A 22,853-nucleotide genomic window follows, 5' to 3' on the forward strand; every position below is an offset into this window, starting at 1 on the left:
GAAATGCAATGTAAGAGGAGCTGTCAATGATAGAAAACAACATCACCTAGAAATTAGTGGACAGACCAAAAAATAGAAAGGTGATCCAAGTGAAGTGGATTTTCAAGAAGAAATTGAACCCTAATGTATCAGTCTATAAACACAAGGCAATGCTAGTGGTTAAGGGGTTTGCATAGTAGCAAGGGGTGGATTTTTCAGACACTTTTGCTCCGATGGCCGGGCATGGCACTATCAGGTTGCTTCTTGCTTTAACAGCCCAATTTGCCTAGAAAATTTTCCAGCTAGATATTAAATTAGCATTCCTGAATGGTTGGCTGAGTGAGGAAATATTTGTGGAGCAACCCGAAGGCTATCAAGTCAAAGGTAAAGAAGATTAGGTGTATCTACTAAAGAAGACCTTATATAGCCTGAAGCAGACTGGACAATAGGATAAATGACTACCTATGCAGCCTAGGATACACTAGGTTGAAGGTGAGTTGACAGTGGTCTCTTTGTATGTTGATGATCTGCTAATCACGGGGAGCAATGTTGAGCAACTGAATCAGTTCAAGAAGGTCATGCAAAGTGAATTTGAAATGATTGTTTTAGGAGAAATGACATATTTCCTTGGTATGGAGATAAATCAATCTAGTGAAGGGATTTTTGTGTGCCAAGAAAGGTATGCAAATGAAGTTCTTAAGAAGTTTGGCATGGAGAATTTCAAACCAGTGGACACTCCATTGGTTCCAAATGTAAAATTAACCAAAGATGATGGTGCAATGAGAGTGGATGAAAGGTTGTTCAGAAGCTTAATTGGATGCTTGCTATACTTGACAACTACACGACTGACCTCATGTTTGCCTTTAGCTATCTTTCCAGGTTCATGAGCAATCCAAGTGAGCTGTATTTCAGAGCAGCCAAGAGGGTATTGAGGTATGTGAAAGGGAGTATCATGCTTGGTATTTGGTTTAAAAAATCAGAAAGTTTGGAGTTGCTAGTGTATTCTGATAATGATTGGGGTGGATCTCTTGATGACTCCTCTGTTTATGTGTTTTACATAAACTCACGTGCAATTTCTTGGTCGTCAAAGAAACAAGAGACTGTGGCTCAGTCCACAACAAAAGCAGAGTATATTTCTGTTGCTGCAGTCGTGAACCAAGCCATATGGCTAAGGAAAATTCTTGATGACTTGAAGCAAAATCAAGGAAATCCAACACTGATCCTATGTGATAACCAGTCTACAGTTGCCATGGCCAAAAACTATCTTCTTCACGGCAGAACCAAGCACATTAAGATAAAGTTTCATGTCGTGAGGAAAGCTGAACATAATGGTGAAGTTAGTTTAGTGCATTGCCAGGGGTGAAAATCAAATTATCGATATTATGACCAAAGCATTGTCCAAAGCCTAGTTTAAAGATCTTGGCTCAAACTTGGTGTTTCTAGCAAAAATATCAAGGAGGAGTGTTGATGCAGTGATATTTTGCTAGAAATGCAACAGAATTTTAGTTGGAGTTTGAAAACTTTTGGCGCCAAAAATCCTCTGTTTTTGCATTGCAGCCTAACGTGTGTGAGTTGCTGAAGTTGATATGTTTTGGTGATGTGTTTAGGTGTACTCAGCCATGATTAAGGCATGTATTAGTTGTAAGCTTTGGTTTAAATTTCAAGTTTGTAAATATCCCTGCAAAGTTGGTGTAACAATGGGCTAAGTTGTTGTATAAATTTGCAATGTTAATGTAATGTAAGATAGAACCTTTCTCTCAATTCAATTTCTCTCTTTCTTTTCCTTAGTATTCTCCGACCTAAAACTCCAACACCCCATCTTATTTGAAATTAAGCTTCTTCTTGAGTTCCAAATTATTGGATTGTTATTTCATTTTAGGGATATAAGATTATGTGTAAAAGAAATAAGGAGAAAAATAATGGTCCAAACGATTCAAAATATCATTAAATCCGAAAAGAATAAGAAGAATAACAATGCAAATCCATGGAAGGCATGTCAACTTGAAGAAGAGAAGATGTTGCTAATTAGAATGAAATTGCAGGTTGTAAAAGAATCACTCTTGACTTCTTTTTCTCCAAAGTTTATTTATATAAAATCATTTGGGAATACAATATAATACACTTCTTATAATAATCTTGGCAGTAGTATTTTTAAATTTTCTTAGTTGTATGTAAAATTCACAATTTATTACATATTATTATTTTAATTATATAAACAAATAGGTCTTAATCAAATAAAAGTTTCTGATTATTTTTTTTCTTCATAAAAATCATTGTACATTCTCTTTTTTTCTTATTTATACATTTGTCTTTCTCTATTTGTAGATACACTTTGTTTATCTTGTTTTTTAAATAATGTTATTTTCTTGTATCGACAAAATTAATATTATGGTGTATACATATTTAAATTTTTAGCCCTCCCAAAAATTATTTTCTGGTTTCGCCCCTCATATTGATGGAGAAAGACTAGCTTTGTTCATGGTTGGTGAATGTGTGTGCTTCATGTTTATGCTAAAATATTAATGAAACATATATCGAGTAACTAGTACTCCCTCCATTTTCTTTTAATTGACGTTTTAGGTGTGGGCACAAGTTTTAATAAAAAAGAAAAATTCTCTCTCCCACCGTTTTTTTCCCTGATTTTGCAGGTGGGAGAGACTTTGAAAGTGGGAAACATTCCCGCCTATTTAAATAACATTTTTAACAATGTTGTCTTATTCATTTGTTTCTCCCACCAACTTCGTCTGTTTCTTTTCTTTTAAGCTGCTCCAGTTCTTTAATATTTCTCCCATGGACACCACTCAACCAGACTAGTCCACTCTCCCTGCACTTCTCCTCAATGTCATCGCTAAACGCCTCGCCACATGCATAGACATCCTCTCTTTCTGTGCCGTCTATAACTCATTTAAGGACTTTCCTTTCCCATCATCTGTATCGTCACTCTCCTCTCAACTCCCTCAAGAAACTTCAGCTTTTGTTAACACCTGTGTGGACTGGAAGGAAACTCCAAAAGCTCACGAGTTCAAGGCTAATCTTCTAGGGCTCAAGAAAGAGGAAGTGAAGGTGGAGATTAAAGACGATAGGGTGCTTCAAATAAGTGGAGAGAGGAACATATAGAAGGAAGACAAGAAAAAGAGAGAAAAGATGGAAGCAGAGACAGATTAGAGAAAGAAGAGGTGGCGATGGAAAATAAGGAAGAGATGAGAAAAGGGGAAGAGATAAGATAAAGATAAAAAATTAAAGAGGACAGAGGCAAAAAGTAAAGAAATGACAAGATGGAATGGAAAGAGAGAGGGATGATAAAAAGTGGAGAAAGGCATGATGAAAGGTGCAGACAAGACAAAGGCAGAACGACTTTAATTTTAAAAATTTTAGAAAGTCTTAAAATGACAATTACAAGGAAACGGAGGGAGTATATAACAAAGCCTAGTATAGATAAGCTCGTAATCAAGAAAAGCTAGAATACGAGGTATTACCATCCTCCTTAACACTTATAAAATTTCTCTCTCTCTTATATCTACATTAATTGTGATTAATTATTAATTATAATAACTACTTGACATGCATGCATTGTCATATGGTACCCGTCAACAATACCTTATAATATCATTGAATTTCTTATAGTAAACGCATTAAGCTAGAAGTCTTATTATCTAAACAAATGTCTTGAAATTGAAGTAATTAAACCCTTTAATATATAAATGTTACAATATGATCCTTAAAGACTTAAATCTGATTAAACATTTATTCTTCATCTTCTTACAGCCCGCAGTGGTTCTTCCGTTAACATATATTGTCTCTTAGAATTCAGTTGCTTAACTTCGCAAAATCAACAGTTTTCTTCCCATCATGTGCCTTCCTGAAGAAATGCTTCACATAATCCGAATACAAAACTTACTTATAAAGTGCTTTCTACCCATTTGCAAGCACTTCAGGCAGAGGACAAATTATGTCAATTGGTCTAGGATTGACGAATATCGGAACCGAAATCCTGTTACTGCTTCTGTTAGCAACTACGCAATGCTCAACGCTTTTGTAACGCCCATTGCTCAGTATTTGCAATGCATCTCCAACGTTTATCACAAGGGAACCTTCAATTGGAGGGACATGAATCCAGTTTTCGCCATCGGCTGATCGAACGTAGAGCCCTCCAATATGATCTTGAAGGAGGATTGTGAGAGTTGAAACGTCTGAATGACGACCGACTCCGATTGTGAGTTCAGGATTTGGACAAATGGGATAATAGTTCAGGTTGGTTCTGATAGAACCCCGGAGAAGAGATCTTTTCGTTTCATCAATTTTGTTCACGTTTAGCCTCTTCATCAACACTTGTAAAAGCTGTTCGATTAGAATTTCAGATTTCCTCATGTACTCCAACACTTCGTCCCTAAAACCAAAAAGAAATTTAGTTAGCCATAATATTAGCGTACATAATTATAAGACATGTTAAAAGATTAATTTTCGTATATATAGATGTATTATTAACCGGAACGAAGATTTAATGTTAGAGGGGGCAAGCTTAATATAAAATATAGAGTTACCGACTTTTTTTCACCCAAATAATGGCTTAATGACACCTACGGACTTTTGAAATATCACTTTACTACTTAAATTTATATTCCGATGACGAATAAAGAACAAACTCGGTCTAAGTTATTGGAGTTTTTAAAAAAGTGAGGCTGATAAGTCTTTTGGTGGTAGAAAGTTGGATTTTAATACTTGGGATTGATCAGAATTTGACTTGGGAAGGACGGCTACGCAAACCTCAATTGATCGGTTGCTGACGATTGACGGGATCGATATGAGTAGGGTTTGAGGGGTTTTTGTAAGTGATGATTGAGGAAGAGAATTGTGGTGGTGTAAGGTTGCAACGATGCCGGAATCGAAAATGAAATATAAATTTAAATAGTAAAATGATATTTTAAAAGTCTGTGAGTGGAAAAGTGTTAATAAACCATTATTTGGGTGGGACAAAGTCATTTACTCTAAAATATATGATAAAAATAATGTTAGATGTAAGAAATATTTAATTTGCCTTTTTTAGTTTTTAGTTGTAATTGACAAAAGTAATATAAAATATATTTAATTAATAAAAGAAATGTAGTTCTCACTGAGATAACATCCGTGAATAGTTCTAACATGGTTTAACTATAAAAGACAAAAATTCAATATCGACAACCGAGATATTTTATCTGTATGTGCTAAACTAACTTAAAACAAATGCAAACATCACTAAATAGTTCAGAGTTCTCTTACTTGCAAGCAGGAGGCCACAAAGAAGAAGATTCATCCTCAGAAACATAGAATAAACTGAGGTAATCCTTCCATTCAAGAGCCTTTTCAGCTTGAGGACTGAAGCTTGTGCCAAACCTCACACTGTTAGAGGGCGAAAGCTCCTTGGAATACTTCTTCTTCTCCTCAGCCGGCAACCCGAAGAACCGATGAGTCGCCTCCTTCACTCCCTCCAGTACTTGAACCGGAACACAATGGTTAACAACCTGAAAGAATCCCCACTTCTCGGCTGCATCACAAATTGATTTCGCAACTTCGGTATCATCCCATTTTGACATATCAATTACAGGAATGGATTCATGAGCCAAGATTTTGGAGTCGTCGATTGTCTCTTCTGAGGATTGGACATACTGCTTAGGGAGGGTTTTGAGTCCCATTTCGGTGAGACCCTTTACTCCATGACCTTTGTTTATCACAAAATCACTCACGTCCGAGGAGTCGGAGAAGGGAATTGTTGGTGCCATTGCAATTGAAATGAAACGATTTAAAAGAGTGTAAAGCAAATACTGTTGTTGTGTTGGTGCAATTCCAAAAGCAAAATCAGTGGCTATTTATATTGCATTGTGTTGTGCAGCAATTAGTTTAGATAAATTCATGCCATTTTAGGGCTCTGCTTCGAAGTTGCACTCAAGTTTAAATTATAAGAATTCATATGTGTTAATTAATTAACTAGTCAACTGGGTGACGTTTTTTGAAGTAGGTGAATGTGTATGATTCATATGTTTTTGTATAAAAAAAGATAAATATTTTTTGGTATATAATCTAGGTTAATAATTAGTAACAAATTAATAAACACATACCATTGTTGACCTCAAAAAGTGGTAATTTTTGTTGTTGATGATGTTACACATATTAATGTAATGTTTTAGCAAACTTAATTAGTAATAAACGACTTGGCTTGTAATCGGACAATAAGACTTTAGGTTACTGAGAGATCTCGTGTTGAAGTCTCATCAAATAGTCATTTACTACATTTGTGACTTATCTGGTCTATTAGATTTGTAGGGTGTTTAATGGATCTCTTTAATGAACCTGAAGATTAATTAAGATGCGTGCAAACTGGCTCGAACACTTTAGTCAATCCAAAAAAAAAACAAATTTCTAAAGTTTCCTAAATCAATTTACATTGGATCACTATTTGAATGCATAATTGAGTCAAGTAGTGGAATTCTACACGTCTTTTGGTAAACTAAAAAGACATATAGATCTAATTAATTAATATTTTTGTTAATTTCAAAAGCTAATCCTTACATTTACGTTTTTGTCAAGAGTATTAGTATTTGTGGTAGATGATTTATTGGTATATACATATTTTGTCAAACTCTATAGCTAAATTATATCTCTTGATAGGGCATACTTAATTCAAGTAAAAGAAAGTTTCATGTATATATGTTGAGCATTCTCCTCATTAATTAGTTAGGTGTAGATTACTAGAGAATTGGCCAGATTTAATTGATTATTTGAAGGGGTGTTATCTTTGATCAGACTCATCGTTTCATTTTATATCTTGCTAGTAGATCAATCTTTTGCCTATGTTAATTTTCTTGTGATTAATTTCATTTTATACACATATATATTAACATAGTATATGTTCTTGGTGCATGGCATGCTTTGATAACCTTGTTCACCAATTTCTTCTGCAAATTTTATTAATATATATCTTTATCTCAATAAATGGTTATTATCATGAAGCATGAAGCATGATCCATGAACGATTCCTGAAGATAAGTAGTTCAGCCATAAAAATTTTAATTTCTAATTTCCTTGAAGGGCAAAGCAAAGCAATAAACGAAAGGACGAATGTAAACTAAACCAAATCACAATTTCATTATGAAAGGAACAGAATCAAAGTGTCACAAAAAATGGAGGCCTACTAACCATTCTTAAAATTATACATTACAATCAGACCAAAAATACACCCTCTGGAGAAGAATAAAGACCCTCTTAGGAGGAGCCAAATTGGTAAAAGACAAGAGAAACACATCAACTATTGAACCACCCTAGAGAGTCTCTGAGCTTGTGCATTGCCTATGACTTCATTACATTGTCAATTTTCATTGAGTTTTTGCATCTCCGTGTTTCATTCTTTGCAATCTCGATTGCTGCTGCTCTAACTGCCCTAGGGGTAGAGAATCACATAGACGGAAAATCAAAGCAAGATTAGAGTGAGAAAGGCTGCTGATACCAGAACCTGAATTTTGGAAACTAGCAAGGTTGTACTCCCTCCTCCTAAGGGACTTGTAGGTCCGAATGCCACAGTAGGTGAGAACCCCCCGGGTGTACTTGAATTAGAACTGTTTCAAAATAAGATTTGCATGGTTAGAGCCAAAAGCGTATAGAAGCTATGATTTCCAATTCAAAACAGTTCAAATGTAATGAAGTCAGATTCTCACCTTCCTGCATATATACAGGAGCCATAACCTGCAAGGAGGCAACCGCCAACCCAGAAATTAGCACAAATTGAGGAAGTGAAAAGGAACAGAATTCCTTAGATATTTATGTGTGTGTGAGAGTAAATATACCAAAACAATTTTGAGGCGGAAAAAGCAAGGTCAATGTCACAGAAAGAGAGTTCCTTTTGAAATAAAGAGTGTTAAAGGAGAAACAGGGCTAGGATTTATGGTTTCACCTAAAATAACAAAGAAGAAAAAGGTCTCCTCAAATATATTCCACAAAACTCATATAGCGGTTTGAAACATTGAACAGGAGCAAAAAGCAGAACAGTTAGAATTTTATTATGTACTCTAACTAATCATTTAATCTAAAATGGCAAGAATCCAGAGTCTTAACCACTAAAAATTTATAGTGTGGTAATAGCACTATCAAAAAATTGCAACCAAGCATTTTATATGGATATGATTTAGTGTACACAAGTTGAACTATAGACCGTTCAATCCATAATATACATAGAGCATGTTTCTCTGATAAATTAGCTTATCAGAGAATCCCCTTTTCTTTCCATTTTTTTTATCTTACTCATACTAGATTTTTTTTTTTACTCCAGATGGTAAAGAAAATGCAAAAGAAACAACTTTCTAAAGTGAACCACAAACTCTCAAATAAATCTGTCACCAAAAGGCTTTACAAACCAAAGAATAACCAAATTCAAGGTATTTTTAAAGTCATTCTTAGTCAAATCACAAAAATTTGCATCCAAACACACCTATAACTGCAAGAATGGTGAAAAAAGGATAGTGGAAACTTACTGGGATCAACAGAAGTTGTCATAGCTGTACCATCAAAGTTGCATGTTCCGCCAACATTATGCATTCTCTGATAATAATCATTATAGGCATATGAAGCATGACTCTTGACAGTGTTGGGAAGATAACATGGCTTTCCCTCTTGGATGGCAGAGCAATTAGCCTTGCCTTGCCCACAAGCCCAGTTCAGCCCTTCTTGCAACTTATCAGAATCTGCATCATCTCTTGCCACACAGAAAACACCAGAAGAATTTCCCATATTTTGACCGGAAGCAGTCAAACTCAGAGGATAAACGGCAGTCCCATTGGTAAAAAAGAAACCCCAGTTTTTCTCTGAAACAGGCCCAGGCCTCTTGTCCTCATTGAACAACTCGTAAATGTATGTGTTAATGGGCATTGAAGTCTGACTGGGAGGACCAGAGTCATTCAAAACTCTTTTGATCAGATTATTATTGTATGTCTCAGCATTTTCCAGAGTTGCATCAGGTTCATCGCCTCCACCAAGCCAAGGCCAACCAGATTCTGTAACAACAACAGGGATCCCTGAAAGATTGTAAGCATCTATAGAATAGTAGGTAGCATCTACCATGGCATCAAACATACTGTCATAGTGGAGAAGCGTGTTTGGGTCAACAATTTGCTTGACTGCAGGAAGTGATCTGAAAAGGGCATAATCAATTGGAAAAATACCATTTCCCTTGGTGTAACCATAATAAGGATAAGCATTTAACATGAAATAGGAGTTAGTATTCTTCAAAAACTGAAGGATCTGGTAAATTGTAGAGTTCCATGAAGAATTAAAGGTAGCAGTGGAAGGAGGGAATGGTTTGGGAATAACATCCATGTTGTGGGGTGTTGAAACTTTGACTTGGAAATTTAGATCAGTAGCAACTAAGGCCTTATGAAGGTTATTCATGGCAGACACCAAAACCGGTGCAACATTAGGGACTGCAGTAAGCACCTCACTGCCAACAGAGATAGCTGTAATATTAGTTGAAGGCATGTAAGATGCAACATTTTTATTAATCCAGGCTGCTGCTGTTGACGGAGTTTCTCCAATCCCCAGGACTTCCTCATTTGTGACACCAACAATTACTTCAATTCCAGTGTTTGCAAGGGCTTTCAGCATGTGACTATCAGCGTCATATAGGCGCACATGAGTAATTTGATTGGCTTTAAGTATGGCAACGACATCCGAAGCCGATGGCATCTTAGAAACATCAGTTCCAATGTTTACTCCAACATATGCACCTAACATTCAGAAAATAACATCTGGTAAGAAAGATAATCCTGCATTAGTGAAATTTCCTACCATGTTTTAAAGGTCCCTTCCATGAAGGATGAAGTATTCTTATAAGAAAAACCCCATCGGTGGAAGCACGTATGGTTTTATGATTATAAGGGCAACTGCTTCAGGCAATGTTTATATTCCATTCTTAAGCAATTTGACAATTTCCATTCCCTTTTCTTGGGAGTCTTTGCCTTCAGATCTTTTCTCTTGACTACCTTATTAGACCAAAACCTCCAATACTTCATCGTCATTATGCCCATAATCAATATGTCAACTCCCACATGTATTAGAATTTTCTTCTTTTTTTGGGGGGGTTGAATGGGGTACTGTAGGGCTCCAAAGCATAAACTCACTAACTAGATAAACTATTCCTCTACAGTGCATTCATAAATTGTGAAGTCCTTTAAGATTATCATCTTTGTAATTGTTGATACTTCTAAACATAATAAGAAAGAGGAACTCCCCTAAGCTAAGTACTTTTAAATTTTAAAAGGAAATGGAGATCATAATCCAATTCATATATTTATAATACATTTAATTAGAGGTAATTAACACAGGAATATCAAAGTGTAGGACAAGTTTATTAAATTACCTAACACATTGGCGAACATGCCAATTACAAGAAAAAGCACACTTCCAAGCCATTTTACAGGCATCATCTGTCCAACAAAATTTCAACCCAGACCTTCAGTTCTCTGCCCTTTACACCCAGGCAGAGCTTAAACTGCTGAATCTTCCACAAACACTCGCAAAATGGAATGTAATACCAAAAGCTGAAGGCAAAATTCTGCAAGTAGGAGAGAGAACATTGTAGTGACTTAAAAAGATGGAGTCTATATAGATATATAGTAACTAAATGTAGATATGCTAAATATTGTTTTAACTTGGGAATCTCTTTGGCAAACCAATATATACATAATGACTACATGTTTCAACAGGAAAAAAAAAATTAAAACACATTTGCATGATGTATAAAAGCCAGCAATGACAACAGTATATTACAACTTCCAAATAGCAAATATCAAGCATTTGCTCAAATATAATAAAGGCATCTTATGTTCCTCATAAAGCTACCAACATTAGATTAGCCGAATTACTACTACTGAAGATTGACGTTACCATGTACTCACTCATAGCTAACAAGTATTTTGTAATTACACTAACTGGCTAGTTGCCTCCAAAATCACTAGCTAATAAGTCTCATATATCACTATTATGAAGAACTAGCAACAGCATTTTTGAAATAGAATATCCAAGAATCCACCACAAAAACTCTCTTTCCAAGTTTCCTAAAAATTATATTCCTCCTAAACCCTGTGTTTGACAATAAGGGAATCAAAAACAAAATAAATTAATACCATATGAGACTGCTAATCTATAAAACACACATTACATGATTTTCAGGGAATGCGACACACTCTAATTTAGAAGTAATTAACATATATGTACAACCTCAAAATAGTGGTATTTGTGAAACTCACTAGTCCTGGAGATTTAAAACAATATATACTCAGTTCATAGAGGGATATTGGGTGCCTCACGTTACCCCTATCAAGCAATATCCGTATAACTATGGTTTTTGTCTTCCTTCCAGGGAAACCAAGGAGAGGAGCATGTGCAGGGGGCACCAAGAGAGATGAGGCGCATGAAGAAGCCCATTGATTACCTAACTATTAAACCAAAAACATGCCTCAACTCAAGTTCCAACTTACTTCTATGAACAAGAAGCCCTTCAATCACCTAATACTTAAATCCAACCGTAATTTCCATGATAAAGTGTACAACATTAAGAAAATGAAACTTAAGCTGAATCCAAATGGTTAAATCAGTCAAAATCTTATGTCCTAGTCAAACCCCAATGAACCACTTCAGACATGGCCCACCCCATTGTACCGTGGAAATGGTTCCTCATCGTCCAATATTCCCAGACCAGTTACAGTTTAATAACTTGCAAAAACACGAATTTTAGTAACATAAGCCGATATAAACACGAGTAAATACAGAGTTGCAAGCATAAAAAACTGCAGAAAAGCTAAGCATGACAAGCCCTAATTTTAAACATCCCATAATCACAATGCAGCATAACTGAACTGCAAGAAATTAGCGAAAGGAGCTCAATATTCAGCAAGAGCGAGAAAGAAACATCTTAGTCATGCCATTTAAGATTCTATAAGGATCTTTACCACTCAGTATGTCTAAGCAATTCTAAGAACTAACAAAGACATAAAACTGTGACTATGTCAAGCTCAGACTCGAGGAAAACTAAAAGCAACTAAACTGAAACAAGAATTAAACTCCTAAGTACACCAAGTCCAGAAATCAAAACGACATAAAACAAGAAACCCAGATGCCAAAACATCAAAAAGCGAAGAACCCAAATTAATAAATGAAGAACAAAACTCAAAAAGTACCTGATCCAAGCTGACCAGCTGAAAGTCTCCTGAAAAAGAATCAACAAAACTTCAAAACCTCCCAGTAGAGTAGTGTTTTAAGACGAAAGTCACTAATACGAGCAACTTAGGAACAGTTTGGTAACTAAAACAGCACAAAACGCACACACTTCTGGTTCTATAGTCACTGTGCTACAAAAAACTATACCCCACAAACAGTAACAGAAGCACTGTACATTTAATGTTATGTCTAGAAGCTAAAACATTAATTCAAGGTTTGTTTTGTTTGTGTATCTAATCTTGATACCGAAGAGACACAAGGGTTGATTCTTTGTACTTTTGTCTTTCTGGAGACATCAAGATCATGGCCGTCCATATAAAGTATATGGGTCAATTTATTTGTGTTATTTTATTGGTTATATGGAAATAAGACATGCATATAAAGAGAATTAGAGGAGAATTATGGTGATTTTGTTTATCATTTTCCCTCCAAAAGTCACCATCAATTAAGGTATTTAAAGCTTGAATGGAGAGGAAAAGTCAAAGAGAACGGTTTAGCTGTTAAAAACTTTAACTTGTATTACTTTGTTAATGACAATACAATTTTTCATTAGGCTTCAAATTTCTTTTGGTTTTGTTCTTTTTCTTGATTGAAATGATGGATATAGGATTTTACTAGAAGATAAAATATTTGCTTATTTTAATGCATAGTGTAAAAAGACAAAAAAAAATACAATTACCAAGTAATCAAAATTTTAAATATTTTATTTTCTAAAACAACCCTTAAAAATATTAGACAATCTTTAACAATATTAGACTTAACAGAGACACCTTAAAAATATTAGACAATCATTGCGGCATGCGTAATAACCATTTATTTTGGCAATGGAAATTTATTGAACATACACATTCCACTATGATGGCAGCAAACAAGGATTTTGCATACGGTGCTTTTGATGATGCATTGGTGGACCAAATGTTACAATAGCACCAGGCAAGGACAGTCAATTTTCAAAAAATTCCAAAACTAAAACCAAACCCTGTGTAGAAGCAAAAATGTAGAATCCAAGAAAGAGAGAAAATCAAGCTCCTGCTTAGTTGTAAAGTTGAAAACGGTGGGATGCAATCGTCAAAAGGCATCCCCTTTTTAGACTCTTTTCTGTCACCACCTCTTTTCTCATCAACTGGGTCCCTTCAGAATCAGATGCCCCCAGTCCCCACATTTCCATATATTGCATAGAAATTTCATAATCATTCTAGTTCAAAAACGGATGGTATAATGGGAAAGGGGACTCAAGTGTAATGAATGGTAGATAGATTTGAAGTGAGAGTTAAGTAAAGCCAAGAAGAATGGAGAAGTTTGGAGTACTCATTAATCTGGAACCTAAGATCAAAATATTAGCATAACAGACAGATTAAAGCTGCAACATCAAGAAAGTATATACTACAAAGTTCAACCTAAACATCAACAAGACCTTCTACATCAAAGACAATACCGCACGCACTAAGAGAACACGAACTTCAAACAAAATCTGGAAGATAGGTAGGATCTCAGAATCATCTCCCTCCAGTAGCTCACTGACTGGGAGACCTATCTCCATTGGGTTCTCCAGAGTATCCATCACGTCTTGGAGACTGGCTTCTGCTTCGGCTTGGGCCACGTCTTGGGGTCTGGCTTCTGCTTCGGCTACGGCTTGGGCCCTGAACCCTGTCAGGACTTATGCTGCGGCCCCTTGAGCCATTATAGGCTGGAGAACGTGAATATGATCTCTCCCGACTATACTTTCGATCATTGGGTGAAACAGATCTACCTCGGAAAAAGGCAACCAAATAAATATATTAAGAGTACAGATTTCATAGGCAACAATGAACACTTCAATAGGAAAAAAAAAAGGNTATTTGAAGTGAGAGTTAAGTAAAGCCAAGAAGAATGGAGAAGTTTGGAGTACTCATTAATCTGGAATCTAAGCTCAAAATATTAGCATAACAGACAGATTAAAGCTGCAACATCAAGAAAGTATATACTACAAAGTTCAACCTAAACATCAACAAGACCTTCTACATCAAAGACAATACCGCACGCACTAAGAGAACACGAACTTCAAACAAAATCTGGAAGATAGGTAGGATCTCAGAATCATCTCCCTCCAGTAGCTCACTGACTGGGAGACCTATCTCCATTGGGTTCTCCAGAGTATCCATCACGTCTTGGAGACTGGCTTCTGCTTCGGCTTGGGCCACGTCTTGGGGTCTGGCTTCTGCTTCGGCTACGGCTTGGGCCCTGAACCCTGTCAGGACTTATGCTGCGGCCCCTTGAGCCATTATAGGCTGGAGAACGTGAATATGATCTCTCCCGACTATACTTTCGATCATTGGGTGAAACAGATCTACCTCGGAAAAAGGCAACCAAATAAATATATTAAGAGTACAGATTTCATAGGCAACAATGAACACTTCAATAGGAAAAAAAAAAGGCATGGTGGGATGGCAAGACATCCCCGCAGTCACTTTGATCGTTAATAATTTTGAAACAGAAGTAACAAATTACAAATCTGGAAGGAATACACTTCAACAAGATTCAAACATATACATCCAAGGAGTCATTGGGTTACTACTTATTTAGAAATTATTCTATATAGCACATACATAATAAGAAAATTAGTTCTTACAAGAATTTACGAGCAACAAAATCACATGCACAAACAAACTTTTGATTCGGGGAGACACACTTTGCATCTCAAATGTACTCATGTTTTGTCATATGTAAAACCAAAAATTGGTGCTACAATATCAAAAAGACAACTCAACCTTTGTCTTATTAAATTTTCTTAAGGAAATGGGAAACAAACACAACTAAACTGTTTTCTCTTTGATTTATTTTTTTGGAATGCAAGCACAAACATGAGTCAACTTCAAAAAGAAAATAACAAAATATATTACTCACCCTGAGTAATGCCTACGTTTTGGGGGAGGGGAATATTCACGGGAGGGAGATCTGGCATAACGTGGAGGAGGGGAGCGTGAATAACGAGGTGGGGATCGAGAATAACGAGGGGGAGATCGTCTTCGAAACCGACCCCTGCAACAGTGAAAATCATCAGAAGGTTTACATTAAACTTTTGAATTATGGCAATGTATTGTAACAAAATTATACTTTTTTGCCTAGTCCAAAGAGTTACAAAGTACATTTTTAGCACACACTTTACCATATTTTTTTATTATTCTCTTTGTCTTTTAAAATAGTTTAATTATAGTCAACCTTAATATCAGAATGTATATATTTAATTACAATAAATAAAAGGTCAAACTTCTACAAGCCAATTCTTGATAAATTCACATAATCTCTGCACTCCAAAATTTCCAAAATAGGGCTGCGGGAGTGCAGTCCCCAGGACATAAATAGATGTCAGAGGCCATCAAATTTGTAATCAGAAAATTATGTAATGTCACACCACATTATATGGCAGTCAAAATCTCCACAAAACAATCACAGTACAAAACTAAAATATGTGGAGATTTTCTGAATGCCTCAACTAAAAAATTAAAAGAACAGTAAATTTACCTTCCTCGCTCCCTTGCCCTCATATCAGATGGTTTTTTTCTATTCTCCTCTGCAAACACAACAGTCAACTCTCGACCTTGAAGAACCCGACCATCCATGTGACGTTTGGCTTCTGCAGCATCAGCAGGATCTACAAATTGGACAAAACCAAAACCACGAGGTTCCCTGCAAAATTTAAATGGTAAAAGAAAGAAGGAAAAGAAAATTGTCATGACAGGAGCTTCAACTGAACAAAATATGTGACATGTTCTCTGTACACCATAAACCTTTGCTAATTGAAAGTTGCCAAAATAATCCCCAGTAATATGGAAGGTCATGATAAGCATGAAAAAGCAAGCACTTGCCTGCTGACATTGCAAATGTCAGTTTAAAGATGACTTGAAATTCTTCAAGACTTGGAACATCTTCACAATGTATTCAAACCCAACTTCCTTCCAATCTTCATTATCATTAACATCATCTTCAAAAGAACTCTAATTACTTGATTGGTGTCTTCAAAACGTTAATTCCACTGTTAAATCTCAGCAACTTCAATTAACACACCCAACTTATGATTACAATAGAGTATATCATGAAGTGAATACCCCATCAACAGATTTACAGGCAAGCAGGTGCTTAGAAGGGTCTGCTTGATAACAATTCAACATGCATGCTTTCAAACAATCTTTGTACTTCCTGAATTTCTAAGAAAGATGACATCAAGTATTGAGAAAATAGTGTTTCAAAATCATTACTTTACTAGAAAGTGGGTAGTAAACCACAGAAAGACAAAATTGTGATAATTTCATAAAAGAAGCACATTAAAAAACTACAAAAATAGAATATCCCAAAATGGAACCCCAAAATCATCTGTCTTAGTTTATTTCAGAAACCCAAAATGATTTTGCACAATGTCACCAAGCATGTCCTAGACTTTCCTCAAACCCACCAAAGATGTAAAACTACAGTTTAATTAAGAACAAAAAAACACCTTTTAAGATCAAAAATAAAATACAGTACAAAGCTACTTCAAGCTTCTACAGCTAGCAGATATTAGCTCACCCAGTGTAATAATCCCTAGGCAAGTAAATGTCCTTAAGTGCTCCAAACTGCTCAAACGGCCTGCGAAGGTCTTCTGGCCTGCAAACAACACAAGTTAAAAAATTAAATAGAATGTCAACCAATGCAACTCATTTTAAACCACAAGAAATTTTGTTCAATCATCAAAAAGAAAACGCAAAAATGCTAAGTACCCATAGCTATACATCTCATATTTCGAATCAACCAATAAATTTACTCCAACAAATGGTCAAGCTTCTACACTAGCCAATAATACTAGCATGCAATTTTTCAGCATCGAATTCACCCTCAACTTGGCCGCAAAAACTTGCGCCAATGAACAGAAAAATGCAGCTAGGGATACAAAGTTTCAACGTCTACATTCAAGCATTACAAGTTTGCCGTTCAATATTACAATTCAAGTTCCATATTTAGAGTTTTACGTCACATATTGCCAATCACAACAACAATATACAATACAAGTGTCTAGCAATACCAAATTTCAAGCTTTACTTTCTAAGTTTCACATTCAATGTTACAATTACACCTTCCATGTTACAAGGTTTACGTTAAATATTACGTATCAAAAAAACCAAGCAGCATTGACTCAATCACAAACACTGACCCATTACAAGAATTGCTCAAAGCCACACCATAACAAAATTCTTCAAGAAAAACATTAACAACTTAACTTCAATCAATTACCTGCAATCGTGGCGAAGGTTACGCACAAGAAGGCTGGTGGGAAGATCTCGGCCACGCCCACCGCCATAGCGACCTCTGGGGCTCGGGCTCCGTCCTCTCCGGCCATAGCCACCACCCCGTGGCGGCGGTGACGGCGTGTAACTCCTTCCTCTCATTTACACGGACAAACGTTCAATCTGTTAAAAAAGTTTCAAGATTTTAAAGGTTAGAAATAAATTACCCAAATTGAAGAACGACCTAGTGAAATTAATGGGTTGGGCAAGTGACTGTTACCTGTAATTCGACGGAGAGAGAAGTGAAGAGCAATGCTAGGTTAGTGCTTGGTTTATATTAGAAGTTTCGGTTGAGGATGTGTTTGTATATAATGGTCAGTAGGGTTTGCCATAAATACTGTGTGTTTTTATGGGCTCTTGGAAAATCTTTATTTGTCCAAGGGTTGAAATTTTTTGATAATTCTCTTTGTAAAATTACAAAGACACCCTTTTTAATCAATAATTTGCATTCTTCTCCTTCTTGTTCTTTCCATCATCTATTCATCTATATTCACATTTATTCTTTTTTTTTTTCTTTCGTAGCAACGCCCGTGTTTTAGTGACCTCAATTTTTTTTTTTTGTGGTTTTTTGATTGATTAAAGGTTTAAACTTTTCTGGGTATTGAAGATTAATGGAGGAGCAATTCATTCTCAGAGTTCCCCCTTCTGTTGCTGAGAGAATCGAACGCCTTTTGAACGAAGACCCTTCTTCCGAGGAAGACAAGTCTTTAGATTTATCTTTTTCTGGTGAGCACTTGCTTTGAATTGTAAAAGTTTCTTGAATTTTATTGTTAGTTTGGCCTATCAATTTATGATTTTGTTTATAGTTTTATAAGATTGTACCCGCATAATGTTTCACTTTCAAGTTCAGAATTTTGAACATCATAGCTCATAAATTTTGAAGAATTGTCAAATGTGTTAGTTTAATGGCTAATTATTTATCAGTATGAGCTTTCGTATTTGGTGTTGCAATTGGACATTTGATGATGTGATTTTCTTCAGTCATTCCGTGATGTTGTTACAGTATAATGATTAGATATGGATAAAGAAGTTTTCTGTTTTTTTCTTTTTCCAATAAGTTGTAATTGCTCATCCTCATCCAATGTTCTAAAACTGCCTGAATTTATACCTTTTGTAAGTGTAGAATTTCCGATTTGCTTTCTCTAAACCACGTCATCTGATTTTCAACTGTGCTTTTATGTGAGAGCATCCAAAACTCTCTCTTAAGATCAATTGAGATCAAGTATCATGTCAATTTATATTATGCTTTCTCGTTTCTTTGGCTAATTGAAGGTGGGAGATATTTTTACCTGCATCAATGATGTTAGTCCTACTTAAATCTGTCATGACCATCATTGTTTTCCGAAAACATAACGTTGCTTTTATTGAATCTTGACGACTTGTATAGGATCTTCTTACTTTTGCAAGCAGAAAAAGAAAATTTTATATGGCTTTGAAGTTAAGGGACCTCAGACAGTAGTTTGTTGGCTCGCTCACTCTCTCCGAATGTGTGTCTGTTTTCATGTTTGTGTGTTTGTGTGCTTTTTTATTTGCGTGTTTGTGTGCTTTTTTATTTAGTACTTGATATTTTGTTTGCAAGTTCAAATTTGAATTTTTGTAACATTAAATTTGTCTGTGACTGAATATTGTATGAAAGCTGTAAAATCTGTCTATTGATGAATAAATAGTGTGAAAAATTAACAATATTTTGTATGCTTAGTATTTCAAACATTAATATTGTTTCACCTAATGTATTTGCATGTTTGTGAACTTAACAAATGTTTACAGAGAATGGGAGAAGTGGAAATTTTGTCATAGGCAATGAACATTTCCCCGTATCTCTGCTAGATCTTCCTTGTGTGGTGGAGTCTTACAAAACCTATGATGACAGTGCTCTGGTTAAAACTGCAGACATTGGTCAGGTAGTGCTAGTTGTGAAAATCATTGATTTCATGGCCTTAAACACAATTCCATCTTCTTAATGCGATTATATGAACCATTGCTGTTATACAGATTATAATGGTTAGGGAACCAGGTGATTCTGCTCCAGATGTGGTGGAGTACAGACATGGTCTTACACCTCCTATGAGGGATGCTCGAAAACGTAGATTCCGGAGGGAGCCAGACCTAAATGTACAAATTGCCTCAATACTTCTCAAACGTTTGTTCATTTATGATATTTTTCTGTTAAAAACAGGAAATAAAACAGATAAATGTTTTGTCCCATGCATGAGAACTTTAAATTCACCACTAAATGTTCTCTTATTAGACATTTGCAGCCTGAATGAAGATGCACACAAATAAAGTGATTACAAGCAATAAGAATTGTGTAATGTATTTTACAGTTAGTAATAACCAACATAAAGTGAGAGATAACCAAGTTGCTTGAGCTGGAACATTATCTAACTGCAATTTTTTTTCTTTTGTCCAATTATTTCTGCTGATATCATTGTTGTTTCCTTTTGCAGCCTGAGCTTGTGCAGCGTGTTGAGAAAGATTTGTTGAACATCATGAGCGGTGGAACAATCGAAAATGCAGATATCCTTACATGTTATAAATGTAACATCAGAATTGTTGTTAACCAAAAAAAAAAAAAAAACTCATTTATGTGAGTAATTTGTAAATTTCTGAAATTAGGTATAACTGTGAATGCAGAAACATGCCTAGACATTAGGTGGAGCTACAAATCTATCATGTTCAACTGGACCTAACATTTGTTTCTTCTGTATTTTGTTGGATAGGTAGATCTTTGTAATTGATAGGCAGTACATCATTTAGCTGAAATTTGAATTTTTCACTGAATAAACTGTTTATGAATGATTGAAGCACGCATCATTGCATAGATGTGTCACACTCTAATTGATAATAGAAAGAAGATGGAGGTTTGGAAAGAAGTCTGCATATGTCTATAGTTTTTGAGTATCTTCTTGATTGAATGTTTACATTCTTTAGTTACAATTTGAATATTCCTTGACTAAATGGTTTACATCCTGAAGTGAATGAGCAAGAGGAAGATGCTGACGGAAATGCACGTAATGCAAACAAGAAAGTTGCACCCACTCCTGCACCGAAGCAGGCTGATGTTGCAGAGGCAGAAGCTAATGCTGGGGCACCTGAAAGAAGCGACTCTGAGGAGTCCGACGATTCTCTTTAACTGTAAACCTCAGTTAAAACTCAATATGTTTATCATATTCACAATGAATTTATAGCAGGATCAGTACCAGATCATTAGTCGGCTTGTTTGTTCATTTGACTATCAGAATAGTGTGTATCATGGATGGATGACTCTCTCTCTTTTGCTGGTTTCTGTTGTGCAGTTCCTGCTTGTTTCTTGTATCCATTGTACTTCATGACACCATGTAACTTTTGAGGAAGAATGTATATATTTATGTTTAATAATAAGCTTCTTATAATTTTCGGAAAATATACTTGATGAAGTTGTTATTGATCTGCACGGGGGAATCTTTTCCTTAGCTATATCCTCCTGGTATAGTTTGAAGAATAATATAGAGATGTCAAATGAGTCAAGTTGTTCTTTGTTCGTGCTGACTAACAAGATTTTACATCTTGATGATGTCCAAACTGTTTGGGCCCATGCAAAATGGCAAAACCTTGCTGGATTGGGCTAGATCCTTTCAAGAATAATATATATAGAGATGTCACATGTGTTCGTGTCTTGATTCACACACCTCGAGCCAGATAGGATGAAGATTATGTCCAGACTAGTGTTACGGCCCATATAAAATAACAAAATGTTGCTGGGTTGGGCTGGAAATGCAGCTACAATTGCACTTATATGATTCTTGTAGCAGAATGAATGTCTTCATACTTCTAAGCTCTATTATCTCTGTATGTAGCACACAACAATGCAACATGAATTTAATTAGGCAAGCAAATCCAGCTAATACTCTGACTTACATGCTGGAAAAATCCTGAAACTTGTCTAGAAAATTAGTTTATGATTTCCATAGGATTATAGAATTAAATGCCAGATCTGATCTTCCGTAGTACCGTATGCTTTAAATTTCAATTCAGTTCAATTTGTTTTTTGATCTAGTGTGAATGGGGATTTCTTCCATTTCTAAATTCAACTGTACTAATTGGTTATGCGATTTCGTTTCGGTACAGAATCCAAGAAAGATATCCTGTCAAATGAAAGACAGCTTCATCTGTTATAGTCTTATGTCCTTCCTTCAAGCTCACAACAAACTAACATTTATGAACTTTGACTTTTATTAATTTTATGTACCTAGTAGTTACTAGTCTTCAAGTGCTAATATTATCGAGTAAAGAAAATATTAATGAGTAAACATGTATATGTTACAAATGTATACGTATAAATCTTGAATGACAAGATATATATATATTCACTGATCTAATAATGTTATCAGCTGGTCATCATAAGTTGGAGTGTGAGTGGTATATGAAATATTTTGATGGTTTAAGCAAGCAAAGAAGTACTCTAGAAGCATCCTCTAAAGCTTGAGATGAAGCATGCCCATATTATATATGCCTAAATTCTTAATGCAAAAGCCATTAATTTAGAGGAGAAGGTTGGTGGGTTTTTGAAATTTGATGCCAGCTGCAATCTCATTAGGTATATGCATGGGTTTCATTTAAGGGAGTGTTGACTGTTGACCCACTACCCTTTTATCTGCCAACCCTATTTCCCACCAAATCCCTTCAACTGTAGGGTTTATCATTAAATTATCAATTCTAGTCAACTAGGGCTTGCAATTTCGGATACTTTCCATGCTCGGTTCAAAAAATGAAAATATTTTAACTAGGATAAAGGCCGTCTATATATCTATTCAATATAATCTTGTCACATATTACATGTATAGTCGATATAGGACCATGTGGCACATGCATCTCTACTCATTATATTTGTATTATGAGGGGTCTTTTTAGATGGTCTAGTAACCCTCAGTTTATCATAAACATAACTAGTATTATTAAATTACAAACTACCAAACATGTTTCTGTCTGTTTATAGTATAAAGTACTCATAGTATATATATACAAGATGAGAAAAAAGACATGTATAATTGAAGTTCTGCAATTATTCATAAATTAATTTGTTTGATCAGGCTGCATTTTCGGATCCCGATAAACATGTCTCTTCTTTGTTTAATTGTATATGTTATTCTATGATTCATATCCCTTTTGTCATTTTATACGTATTTGTACAGGCATGCATGCTACTTTATTCTATAAATGTTTTTTTTTTTTTAAATTATTATTATGGGTTTTAATTTTATTCATAATTATATTTTGTTTGTTTGGATTGAAACTTATTTGACACGACACCAATACGGCATACTAACCTGTTTTACTGTCTCTAAACATAATAATTGATAA

General features: G+C 35.3%; 4 protein-coding genes across 5 annotated transcripts; 1 reads left to right on the top strand and 3 right to left on the bottom strand.

The window, feature by feature from the left end:
* Window positions 1-3,879: 3,879 nt before the first annotated feature.
* Window positions 3,880-5,780, bottom strand: LOC116139532 (bi-functional coumaroyl CoA and feruloyl CoA ortho-hydroxylase Diox1-like). Its single transcript, XM_031425196.1, has 2 exons — window positions 5,236-5,780; window positions 3,880-4,366 (listed from the first exon to the last, which is right to left on the bottom strand). The coding sequence occupies exons 1-2, from the start codon at window positions 5,733-5,735 to the stop codon at window positions 3,892-3,894; spliced, it is 975 nt and encodes a 324-aa protein (XP_031281056.1). The 5' UTR covers window positions 5,736-5,780; the 3' UTR covers window positions 3,880-3,891.
* Window positions 5,781-7,074: 1,294 nt separating this feature from the next.
* LOC116139442 (glucan endo-1,3-beta-glucosidase 4-like) lies at window positions 7,075-12,438 on the bottom strand. The gene is made up of 5 exons (XM_031425110.1): window positions 12,177-12,438; window positions 10,358-10,552; window positions 8,478-9,725; window positions 7,665-7,692; window positions 7,075-7,565 (listed from the first exon to the last, which is right to left on the bottom strand). Exons 2-5 carry the CDS (start codon window positions 10,422-10,424, stop codon window positions 7,421-7,423), a joined length of 1,488 nt encoding a protein of 495 aa, XP_031280970.1. The 5' UTR covers window positions 10,425-10,552; window positions 12,177-12,438; the 3' UTR covers window positions 7,075-7,420.
* Window positions 12,439-13,506: 1,068 nt separating this feature from the next.
* LOC116139512 (serine/arginine-rich SC35-like splicing factor SCL30A) lies at window positions 13,507-17,824 on the bottom strand. Of its 2 annotated transcripts, none has more exons than XM_031425173.1 (7): window positions 17,734-17,824; window positions 17,461-17,636; window positions 16,759-16,836; window positions 15,718-15,882; window positions 15,100-15,234; window positions 14,389-14,542; window positions 13,507-13,844 (listed from the first exon to the last, which is right to left on the bottom strand). In XM_031425173.1, exons 2-7 carry the CDS (start codon window positions 17,613-17,615, stop codon window positions 13,731-13,733), a joined length of 801 nt encoding a protein of 266 aa, XP_031281033.1. In that variant the 5' UTR covers window positions 17,616-17,636; window positions 17,734-17,824; the 3' UTR covers window positions 13,507-13,730. The 2 variants fall into 2 exon arrangements, with proteins under 2 accessions (XP_031281033.1, XP_031281034.1); XM_031425174.1 differs by having other exon boundaries at window positions 13,507-13,825; window positions 14,352-14,542.
* Window positions 17,825-18,008: 184 nt separating this feature from the next.
* On the top strand, window positions 18,009-20,918 carry LOC116139520 (transcription initiation factor TFIID subunit 7). The gene is made up of 5 exons (XM_031425185.1): window positions 18,009-18,239; window positions 19,281-19,414; window positions 19,506-19,625; window positions 19,961-20,030; window positions 20,480-20,918. The coding sequence occupies exons 1-5, from the start codon at window positions 18,125-18,127 to the stop codon at window positions 20,644-20,646; spliced, it is 606 nt and encodes a 201-aa protein (XP_031281045.1). The 5' UTR covers window positions 18,009-18,124; the 3' UTR covers window positions 20,647-20,918.
* The last annotated feature ends 1,935 nt before the right edge of the window (window positions 20,919-22,853 follow it).

Source organism: Pistacia vera, unplaced genomic scaffold, assembly GCF_008641045.1.
Source record: "Pistacia vera cultivar Batoury unplaced genomic scaffold, PisVer_v2 Contig351, whole genome shotgun sequence".
Taxonomy (NCBI): domain Eukaryota; kingdom Viridiplantae; phylum Streptophyta; class Magnoliopsida; order Sapindales; family Anacardiaceae; genus Pistacia; species Pistacia vera.